The sequence below is a fragment of the Gordionus sp. m RMFG-2023 genome, chromosome 4, assembly GCF_954871325.1.
Source record: "Gordionus sp. m RMFG-2023 chromosome 4, tfGorSpeb1-WG-v2, whole genome shotgun sequence".
Classification (NCBI taxonomy): Eukaryota; Metazoa; Nematomorpha; class Gordioida; order Chordodea; family Parachordodidae; genus Gordionus; species Gordionus sp. m RMFG-2023.
This window is the reverse complement of record NC_088778.1, coordinates 23,829,413-23,841,727: the sequence shown is the minus strand read 5'-3', so window position 1 is coordinate 23,841,727 and position 12,315 is coordinate 23,829,413. Positions and strand designations below refer to the sequence as shown.

At 23.7% G+C, this 12,315-nt stretch overlaps 1 protein-coding gene across 1 annotated transcript; it reads left to right on the top strand.

Annotated features, from left to right (window-relative positions):
• The first annotated feature begins 217 nt into the window (after positions 1 to 217).
• Positions 218 to 10,961, top strand: LOC135928179 (protein cab-1-like). Its single transcript, XM_065464553.1, has 7 exons — positions 218 to 346; positions 392 to 421; positions 588 to 689; positions 1,676 to 1,742; positions 3,163 to 3,366; positions 3,874 to 3,973; positions 10,557 to 10,961. Exons 1-7 carry the CDS (start codon positions 271 to 273, stop codon positions 10,638 to 10,640), a joined length of 663 nt encoding a protein of 220 aa, XP_065320625.1. The 5' UTR covers positions 218 to 270; the 3' UTR covers positions 10,641 to 10,961.
• The last annotated feature ends 1,354 nt before the right edge of the window (positions 10,962 to 12,315 follow it).

The following is a 12,315-nucleotide window of genomic DNA, read 5'->3' as shown; positions in this document are numbered from 1 at the left end:
AACTTGCTCATTATTATTTTTAATATCGAATAAAAAAATATTATATCTCTTTCCTATTCAAAATATACCAGTTATGAATATTTAAATATTCAACATATTTAACCATTATTTTATTCTAGAACCTTAAATTAACAAGTAACCTTATATTATGAAAGAAAGAAAGGAAGAAAAAATTTAGACACATCCGCCATCTTTGCTTTTTTTATATATAAATCAGCAGGTAGGTATTTTGTCGCATTAGATTTCTATCTATTTTAAACTTTTTAGTTTATGCTTAAATTAATCTTGTTAAATTCACTATACTTGATATGCGCCGAAGAATTCGTTTCATATTATAAACCAGATGGTATATTTAATCTATGTTTTTATTTTATATGTAATAAAACCTTAGAACCACCACCTTTCAAGGAAAAAATAAAAGGTTATTTATATTTGAATTTATTTATTTTTTGGTAAATTATATAATATATACATATATCTTTTAATGATATTCTTTTACTCTTTATATATCGAACTCTTAAAACTTGCCTTATTATATTAAATATTTATTTACTTTAGCATTTTATAAATTAAATATTTATCTTTAGGCAATCCTCTTCACTTTGTATCCAAAATAAATTATCTTTCACTTGACAAAAGAGTTAATGGAGAATCTATTTCCTCTAAAAATGGACTTACACCATTGACAGGTTAAATAACATCTCTTATCTTATTAGGCAATATTAAGGCTGTACCAATCCACCAATTTTTCACAAATCACAAAACAAATCCAATATTTTTATTGTTTTTACTTATTCTATGAACCAATGTCATAACAAAATCAATAATTTATATTTAAATAACTTTCATAACTATGATTATACATCAAATAGAATATCAGCACAGCTATAATTATATATTCTTTTAGAATTTCTTTCTATAATATTTGAATTTTATAAGTACATAAATTTAATTAAAAAAATTTTTATGGGTCCTCTTGTAATACTTGTTATTGACCAATATCTGAAATTGGAAAGTTCTAAGTGAACTCAAGTGGGCAGGTTAAAAAGTTTACATCCATGTTTTAGGTTAAAAATGGGGAAGAGTGCAGCAAATTTTAAATATTTTTTGGTCAAAATTGGCAGAATTTCCTTATATTAATTTTATAAGTAAGTAAAAATATATTTAAATAAATTAAATAAAGAGCCAAACCAAGCATTAAATAATTTTTAAACATCAGGTAGGTTGCTAAACAATATTTAAATAAATGGGTGGGGTAAATTTTATAAAGTTATAGATAAAATTTTTTTAGAATAATTGGCACTACTGATACCAAAATGGAATAATAATTCAGTATTCTTTTTAAATAAATGCATAGATATACATCAATATTTTATCATTTATATTTTATTTATAAAATTTATATATGTAAATTATATTTAAAAATAAATCTTTCTTATCAATTTATAAATATGTTTATAAATTTAAAGCTAATGCAGGTTGAAAAATAATTAATTTATCAAATTTAATGATCATTTTGATATTCGCCACTGATATTAATTAAAATTGAAAGTTTAGAATCCATATTATAAACAATTATAATGATAAAAGACCTATTAAATCACGTATGACTGCAACTTTGAATAATAGCTTATAAAAATATATATTTTAGTATATCTGTATTTAAAAAATTTAGGTTCTTTGGCGGGAATAGCTTTGGTGGCTATGATGGCACTGATTGCTTCTCTCTTTATATATCAAAGGTCAGAATACGAATATGAATGCTTTATTTTATAAATTTTGAATTAAGTAATATTTTGATTAAGAAATTTTTAACATAACTTTTCTTAATATTGCTTTTTTTAATATTTAATTTTCATAATTTAATAAAAAGTGTTCAAATACGAAGAAAAAAAATGCTTTAAAACAGCATCTCTAATTTATTAGATTTTATAGTGGAGACCACGTTTTCTGGAATTGATTTTGAAAGGGTAAAAGATCAGGGGGTGATCTAGATCGATTTTATTTTTGAATATCGAGTATCTATTATAAAACAAAGTCAAAAAAGTAATTTTGAAAAAATTAGCTAAAAAAAGAAGAGGTAATTTTGTAAAATTTAGCTAATTTTGATAATAATATTTGAGCTCACTGACATTGTAAAGTCTAGTGATGCCCCTGATCTAAATTATAAATGAATTTAACTACTGATCTTTACTTTATATTTTAAAATTCTTAAAATGTTTAAATTGGATTACAGAAGTATTTGCTAAATTAAAATTTTTTTTGTTTTGTTTAAATTAATAAAGAAATCTATTTTATTGTTTTTCTAATAAGTAGCTTTATTGGTAAAGTGAGTTTTAGAACTCTCTTCAGAAGTAAAAAAAAATAAAGGAAGCTAACCACCACTCTTTTGATATTAAATAACTCTAATATACATATTTTTAAAAATTTTTGATATTATTACACAAAACATTTAGTCAGAATTATTGTATTTTTAAATCATTCAAAAAAAATATATATCTATGAATTGAAATAACTATAATTCCTCGGGAAGAAATATTCGATTTTTTTTGAAGGGATTATTCCCTATCTCATAAATAGCTAATTTAATATTCAAATTTTAGTAATAATAACTATATCCAGAAATGGTTTTGAAAAAAAAAACAGCTACCCCTTTCACTCCCTATTATAAACGAACTAAGATTTAATTAAATTTATAACATGCATAATATAACTTTCTTGCAAATTTTTATCAGAATTGATAAAGATGGGTTGTTGTTGAAAATCGAGTGATTTGTCCACCCGTCCATCCTTTATCCTAAATTTCCATTATCTTGTAATTTTTTCGCTTTTTATAAAAATATTGATGGTTTCTATAATACTTATCTAAATTACAACTCGGATATACATTTTTATTTAAATATATATGTTGCTAATTAACATTTTTTTTAAAAAAAAAAATTTATCCTGTAAAATTGGTGGTTAGTTCTCAATTCCGAGTTATTTCTTAAGTGATGGCGGGCGCAACATTGTTTTTAATTGGTGGAAAGTAGCGGTGTCGAGTATTTACGATAATTTTGTATAATATATTTTATTTATTTATTTTTTTAATGTAGGAGAAAAAATAATTTATAAATGATGGCTCCCATCCAGTTTTAGTATAATCTTTATTATTTTTATCAGAAAACGTGCTTATAACAAACCCAAACTCAACTCAGAATACATTCCAAAATCCAAGGACCATATAGGTAATGGGAAAGATAGTTTCATGGCTAATGGGTCTGGGGGTTTACTTTATGATGAATCATCATTGGATAAAAGACTGGCCCAAACTGCTCATCTTTACCAATACCAACATCAAAAACAGCAAATGCTTTCATTGCAAAAGTAAATTTTACTAAAAATTTATTTATTTTTGTAATAAATATAAATTTTTATATATTGGTAAACCCTTTTCCCTCTTTAAGGGTATATAAATAATTAATTACAGTTATTATGGCTTAATGATAGCAAATTATAAATCATATTTATTCTTTATTCACCAGTGCACTCCTACAATAAAATTGATTTTTAAAAAAAATTGTCTTTATGAAAATCAATTTTTAAAAAACTTTAAATTTTTAAACTTTATTGGGTGATTTATACTGATTCAACTTCCTGAAACCAATCATTATATCTAGAGATCCTATAAGTTACTTTTCAAAAATGTACATACCATTTCATTGTTGCTAATAATATATCTAGAGATAAAGATTAACAATAACTTTCTTGATTCATATAATAATATTTAGGTGCGCATAATATCAAAGATATACTATTAAATAATGTGCAATCGGGTTGCAATTTGGAAAAAATGGCCGATATCCGGTTATAATTTTTATTTTTTTTCCTTAGGCAAATGTCAGTTCTGAAAGACAACGAAGAAGCTGATTCGGAGGACGAAGTTGACGAGGATGGAGATTACACAGTATACGAATGTCCCGGACTTGCTTCGGTAAATAAAATATAAAAACGATCCATAAAAAAAATAATCTGACTAAAATCAGGCCAGATTTTTTAAGAATGGGTATTTTGAATTTAAATCCGATTCAAAAAATAAAATGTTAGGATATATTTTATTTTTATTTTTCGAAAGTAAAAAAAAGTCGGAAAATTATAAGCACTTCGAAGGAAACTAAATATCTTATAGAAGTATTAGGGGAAATTTCGGAACGGAACCAAATACGCGCTAACTAAGAATTCAGGGTTATATTTTGAAATTTATATCTTATAGACATTTATACTTTTTTAAAATTTATATTATGTTTTTTCCCCTTGGAAAGGGATATTTTATAATCGATAATTGAAATGGCTTGTTCCCGCCTATTTTAAGATTAAATTTGTTTCCTAATGAAAAGTTTTCTATTTTTTTTTAAAAAAAAAAATGAATTATCGATTTATGAAATTTCTTTTCCCTTCTTTTTAATGAAAAATAAAATCAATTTAAGAGGTATACCGTCCTCTATAATAAAATGGATCGATTATTAGTATACAGCAGTAACAGGATATTAATGAAAGTATTATCTAGTTGCACACGTTAGCTGGGATTGCGGTAATTTCTAGAAATTATATGAATGAATGAAATAAAATATAATTTCTTAATCCCTCTCTTTTTTATATAAAAAATGTCGATGAATAATTAATTAATTATCTTTCATACCTGATTTTATTTTTTAAAAACCATTTTTCTCGATTGACATTTAAAAAATATATAATTTGAAAATTTTAAAAAAAAAATTTATATCGATTTTTTGTCGTTTTTAAAAAAAATTTTCAAAATTTTCAAAATATATATTTATTTATAATATAGAAAAAATTATTAATTTTATTTTAACCTCATTAGGACGAGCCTATTTTATCTCGAATAGTTTATAAAATTATATTTCTAAAATTTAATCATATAATAAAGAAAGTATATGACAATCCTATAAAAATCAAATTCAATTCAATTTTATTTTTTATTTTTTTAATTTAAAATAATTGAAATATAATTTTTGGATCCTTACTTAATAAATAAATATTCTCATAATTTTTTTAATTTATTTTAATATTTTGATGCTATGTATAGAATATTAACTTTTACAATAATGCATCATCCAGAACTTTCAAAATTGCGAAAATATTATAATCTTATTTTTTTTACTTGATAGATCTATTGCGTTTTATTTAAAAATTTTATTATTATCTTGCCATATTATCAACATCAAACTAAATTATTCTTATTTAAAATTTACGAATCGAATACGACTATTTTATTATTCCATTCGATTCTTTGGAGGCCTAAGGCCATTTCATAGACAAAATACTCGTTTTTTAGGCTTCTTAGGCATATTTCCAGTAATTTTTTTTGAATTTCCCAACTAAAGGATAATAATTTGTAGAATTTTTTTTTATTGCTAGACACATGTGAGATTGGTTCTAAATCGCTAAAAAAAGATTGGGAATCTCGCTTATATCTTGTAGAAAATTTTTAAAAGTGATATTGAAAACAATATTAATTATATGCAAGGGAAGTAAACACTTTTATTTAAATTTAATTTTTTAAAAAATCGCTAAAAATGGAGGAAATATTAAATGGGAATCATTTTGGGAATATAGAATGGTATTTCCCCCATTTTTAGCGAAGCATCTATTAATCAATATTTTTTTAAAATTTATAGGAAATAAGGGAAATTCCCAATTTATTTAATTTTTAGCGATTTAGAATGGAACTTAATCATGCTTGGGAGGCTGCTTTGAATAAACGTTATGTCTGGAAATTGCCTAATATAATCTTACCATTAAAAATCAAATCACTTGTTTTTAAAATTATATGAAACACGTATTTCACACCCTACTATAAAAAATTATGATAAATTTTTCTTGGAAAATGTAAATAAAATTTTTGATATATATAATATTTTGAAAACGATTCTTCTATTATAAATACAAATATTCACGCATATTTTTGGCCATTATAAAAAATCGATAAACGTATACTTATATTTAATATAAAATAATATATGATAGAAATACAAGTTTATATATGATATTAAATATATAAATTAGATCGACCTTTACCTAAAGCATAAACGGAATTATTTATAGTTAAAAGTATATGATTTTTAATTTTAAAAATAATTTTTAAATTATAAATAGTATTAGTTATTGTTATTATTATTAGCATATTCTTTATATTTGGACCTGGTTTATTTTACTATTTAAAAAAAATATATATATACTTAGAAAAAATAAAGTTGTTCAATTTGTCATAATATTTTGAATTGTATCATTTTGACAATGCGTTATATGATGGGACAAAGTCATAGACGATTTTTTTGGCTAAGACTAGGTCTGAGCCGATTTAATTCTGATCGGCTAACGTCTATCAGCGTTATGTAAGATATGCCTAGCCTTAATTACTATTTATTTATTTTTATTAAAATTATTTTTATATATCTATTTTAAGTTAGGGTACCTTTTCAGGGGCAATTATTTTTGTTATTTTTTTATGTTATTTTTTGTTATTTTTTTATGCGATTTTTTGTTATTTTTTTATGCAATTTTTTTATGAAAGCTATTGTTTTTATGTTATTTTTTTATGATTGGTTCATTTTCTTATTGGTTAATTTTTTATTTAAGATATTTTAAAATAATTTTTTCTAAAATTTAAAATTCGTACAATTATTTAAAGGAAGTGATGGGGGCAAATAAGGGGGAAGGCTAGGGGTAAGATTTTTGGTAGACGAAACTTTCCATTTTTAATTTTTTTTTTGGTATAAATCTTTTTTTGGTTCCCTTTTTTTTAGTTCCAATATATATTATATAATTCCTTCCATTTTTTTTAAAATGAATATTTTTGAAGTTGGTGTTTATACTCAAAATGATGAGAAAGCTTATGATTTTTGTCTAAATAATCAATTTATACCGCCTGGAATACAACATACCTGTTGCAATTCCGTAATGCGGGTTGAAAAAAACAATAAGAGTTTACGATATCGATGCAGTAGGTGTCGTAGATCGTATTCAATATGGAAAGGTTTGTTGATCCAAATGACAGATCGATCCACACTCAAAAAGTCGAGAGGCTGTGGCGGGATCTAAAGGCAAATTATAAAAGACATGGGGATCGGGATAATATTCATGAATATCTTTTAATATATATTTCGAAAATATAGATTATTAAATCGTTTTGATGTTTTTATTCATTTTATTAATGATTGTATAAATTTTAATAGTATATTTCAATTTAATGAATAAATTATTTCGATTGTTATGCTTAAATTTTATTTATTTTTGGAATCTTCCTTTAATTATAGTGTTATCACTAAAAAAAATTAAATTCTTTATACAAATTTTAGAAAAAATTATTCATATTAAGTTTGTATAGAAGGAATCATATTAAGTTTGTATAGAAGGAATCATATTAAGTTTATATAGAAGGAATCATATTAAGTTTGTATAGAAGGAATCATATTAAGTTTGTATAGAGGGAATCATATTAAGTTTGTATAGAAGGAATCGTATTAAGTTTGTTTAGAAGAAATCATATTAAGTTTGTATAGAAAGAATCAACCAAATAAATTTTAAATAGCGAAGTTTCATCTATCAAAAATTTAACCCCAAACCTACCCGCATTGTACATAATATAATAATTTTACCCCTTACCCCTAGCCTTCCCCCTTATTTGCCCCCATCACTTCCTTTAAATAATTGTACGAATTTTAAATTTTAGAAAAAATTATTTCAAAATATCTTAAATAAAAAAAGATATATTAATTTAAAAATATCTTAAATAAAAAATTAACCAATAAGAAAATGAACCAATCATAAAAAAATAACAAAAACAATAGTTTTCATAAAAAAATCTCATAAAAAAATAACAAAAAATCGCATAAAAAAATAACAAAAAATAACATTAAAAAATAACAAAAATAATTGCCCCTGAAAAGGTACCCTAACCCTATTTTATTTATATTTTTTACTTATTGTTAATAAATATTTTATTATTATCAAAATAAACATATTATATGATTTAATATTTTTTATAATGTTAAATAATGTTATGAAAATCGATTTATTTATTTGTAATTTTTTTTAAATAAAAAGATGTCATGTTGCTATTTTTATATTTTACTAATGAATTTTTCTCTCAATATTTTAAGTAAAAAAAAATCTTTGAAGTTCAAAAATATTTTTGAGAATATATTTGGATTTTTAAATCTTCTTTGTAAAAAAAGCTTTTTCAATAAATTCTTTTGTGATTTTTGTAAAATTATCTCTTTTTTAAGTATATTAAAGTTGGTTTTTCTATATAGATTTTTCAAATATATATTTATTTATTAAACTTTTTTATGGATAATATTTTAAAGTGACAAATGTCATATTCGTTATTTTTTAACATTTTTAAAATATTTTGACGCAAACTGTTACAAACATATATTGTAAAGATGTTAAATTATAAATTCAATGAAGATTTTCTTTGGAAAAATGATCGTTCATAATCGGTATATTAAACATATTTAAATTTTCTGACGCATATAGGCAAAAATATATATCGCGTTAACATGTTAAATTAAAATTTCAATGAAGATGCACCAGACAAATTGTCAATTATCATGTTATTTTTGAGTTTTTTTGACGCAAATGGGCAAAAATTTATATTATTAACATGTTAAATTAAAATTTCAATGAAGATGCACCATAGAAAAGTGACAAATGGTTCGTTAATTTCAAATAAATTTGAATTTTTTTCGACGCAAATTGTAACAATATATATTGTTAACATGTTAAATTATGATGAAAATCCACCATAAGAAAGTGAAAAATGTCATAATCGTCTTTTTTAAACTTTTCAAATATTTTTTGAGAAATGGCATTTAGCGAAAAAATAAGGAAATTTTTATGCTCATAATCGTCTTCCCTTTTATACTGCCGGGCCGGGTCGGAAATTTTATTAATATTTTAAAACGAAATATTTGAAATCGCCATTATTAGCTATAAAAATCAAAAATAAATAATATATTTTATATAAATGCCGGGCTATAAAATATAAAATCCGGGCCGTGCAAATGGTATCTCTACAGATCTCTGCTTCACATTTAGTATGAATTCGTCGAAGCATACAAAATATGATATAAATATAATAACCTATCATTAATTTTTGGATACTTCACGGCGAATTCGCGTAACTATGAATGTAAGGTAATATTTTTATGAAAAGAAAATCATATGAATTTTATTTGTCAATGTTATAACAATACAATCAACATACTATAAATTTAATGTTAAGATTTTGAATCTCATAAACATGTGGTAAATATAGATTTTTCCACAAATACAGGGACAAACTGGAATTTTTTTTACATCCATTAGTGGATACACCTGAATAAATGTACTAAAATAGTGATATAATATCTAATCCTAATATATGTCATTTCTGAATTATAATATCAATAAATTTTGATAAAATATCTTTTTAAATAATTTCTCAAATTTTTTTTATAAAAGTTTAAAAAAGACGATTATGACAATATTCACTTACCTATGGTATATCTTCACTGAAATTTCAATTTAAAATGTTAACAATACATATTTCATTTGCGTCAAACAAATTATAATATGTTTAGAAATAATGATTATGACAATTGTCACATTTCTATGGTATATCTCCATTGGAATTTTAGTTTAACATGTTAACAATACATATTTTCCCACATTTTAGTCAAAAAAATTAGATTTCACCTCAAAGATTGATTAATAATTTTAATTAAAAAAAAAATAGTAATTTAGGCTATCTTACGGAACGCTGACGGTCGTTCACCGATCAAAATTAATCGGCTGGCTTAGCCATAGCCAAAAAAAAGCTGACTATGCTAAGCCGATTACCCAACTATAGTCCTGACTGACAGAGCTTCAATTTTTTTATATTAACATAAGAGATCAGTGTGGGCAAAACGATTAATGGACCAAACTGGAAAACTTGTAAAAATATCTTTATTGACTCGGTCGGGCTTGAAGTTTCAGATTTACTTTAAAGCGTAGAATTTGGCAAACCATCATAAATACCGGTCGGACAACTTGTGTAAAATTATTTCACAGGTCTTACAAAAAAACCTTTACAAAAGTTTCCACGGGCCGTTCCGCAGCGATCTTCAATTAACTTGCCCGCATAGATTCCCATTTTAGACCCTTTCCTTGTTTTGTTTTAAATCTGTCATTTGAAATATTTTTTTTCATTGTGTATTCTGTAAATAGGTTTATGTAAGGCCAAAATATGGGAAAGCATGTTTAAATGATATATCACGTGTTTATATATTGATATATGAGATCCTAGTCGGTTTAAAAATAAAAGGGCCGGTCCAGGTTTAAATTTTTTTAGGCCCATCTGACTGGCGCGGATCTGCAGGTCACTGATAAATAGCAATAATAATGTTTATTGTTAACTTTATTTATTAAATATTCAAAAAATCTGTTTTTTTTAAAGTTTTAGCAAGATATTTTTAAAATGATATTAGTTTACTCATAGTAATATATTTAAAAATAATCTTTCATGACAGGCTAGCGAAATGGAAGTCAAAAACCCGTTGTTTAATGATTCAGCCGCCAATGCATCTAGTCCACCGTCTTCATCTAGGGAATAATGAATTTAAGTCGTCTCATTATATATATTCTAATTTATATGTCCTAAAAATAATTATTTTTATTTAATTAATAAATATTTTTTTAAACATTCAAATCAAACATTTTATCTTAGTGCAATATTGATGGAACCAAAATGCGTATATTTACGTTAAAATTATATCTTCATTATTATAAGCCGGTTTTTAATTTAAAAAAATTATCAAATTGTTTTTTTTAACCAAGATAATGTAATTATTTAAAAACATAATATTTCTATATTTTTATTTGACTACCATTCCAATTATATGAACATCTATATATTTATTTACATTTTAATTATATTATAATATTGTCACACACTTACGTATTCTATATAATAAAACAAATCACTTGTTTGAAAGATCAAAAATATGAATGTTCTTTGCTATGAAAGTTAACACTTTTATTTTATAATTTAGTTTTCTATAATCCTGATTGGTCAAAAAATTTGTTTAAATCAGAACAAAACGACATTTCAAAATTTTTTATTTTTCTTCTAATTTTGATTTAAACAAAAAAAAATAATAATAATAAGTCACTTTTTAAACAGCGAATAACGAAAAATGAAATCTACACATACCAGCATATCTTTCTTATTCGAATTGAATTAAATAATACAATAGCATACCAAGGATCGAAAAGCCTTCTTAATTTAAACCGAATTTCGCTGGTTCTAAAATTATTTTAACAAAATTTGTCTGTTGCTTGATGTGATGCTGACAGAGTTTTAAAAAAAATCTTAAAAATTTTTTTGCACAAAATTTTGAGTCAAAATTCTTTGTAAATCATAAAATTTAATATTTTTTAAAATAAAATTTGCATCATGAAAAATTTTTTATGCATAAAAAAATCACAAAATATAAGATATTTTATTACAATAAAAATTAAAATTTTAGGTAATATATGATCAATAATCATGCTTAAGTATATTTTTATTTTATAGAGCATTTCAAAATGGTTTGAAATGTCAAAATTATAAACAATTTTTCATAATTTATCTGCGAGAAAAAAAGATAATGAATAGGAAAAAGGCAAATAAAGTTGCTTTTCTGTCAACACGAATTTTTTGTATGAATTGTATTTATCAAACAATATGGTTTTTTTTTAAATATGCGGCTGATTACCTAATATTTTATGAAGAGAAGAAAATTATGTAAAAGAAATTTACTTTTTTTGGAAAAGTTTATTTGCTTATTATTTGAGTAGAAGGAGTCGTAAAAGGTTTATTTTGGGTAGTTTAAAATTGATATCACCTCTCTTCTTTGCCCACGAAAAACATGATAGATTAGTTCCCAATAGTGATCTGCATCGGACCTAATTTTTTAAACCCGGCCCGAAATTTTTTTAAAATTTGTCCTGCCCAGCCATATTGTGAACAAATTTTTTTTTTATTTGTCCCGAAAAGTCCAACCCGAAATAAAAATTATTCATCAGCCCGGCCCGTTATTTAAATATAGAAAAATCTAATTATTTTTTTTGATTGTGAAAAAATATTCTACAAATAAAAAAAATAGCGCCTTGTTTCTTGCGCAAGTAATAAATATATCAAATTTAACAAAATGTAATATCATATTTAAAATTTTAAGCCCGACCCGCCCTGCCCAAATTAAAAATATAGGCTCGAACCGAAATTATTATTTTTTAAATAAACCTGGC

Bases quoted from the DNA above. Each gene is read 5' to 3' on its own strand.
- LOC135928179 (XM_065464553.1), top strand. From the start codon at position 271: ATGCTTAAATTAATCTTGTTAAATTCACTATACTTGATATGCGCCGAA. The intron at 422-587 runs GTTATTTATATT...ATTTATCTTTAG, and splicing joins TTTCAAGGAAAAAATAAAAG to GCAATCCTCTTCACTTTGTA. The intron at 3,367-3,873 runs GTAAATTTTACT...TTTTTTCCTTAG, and splicing joins CAAATGCTTTCATTGCAAAA to GCAAATGTCAGTTCTGAAAG.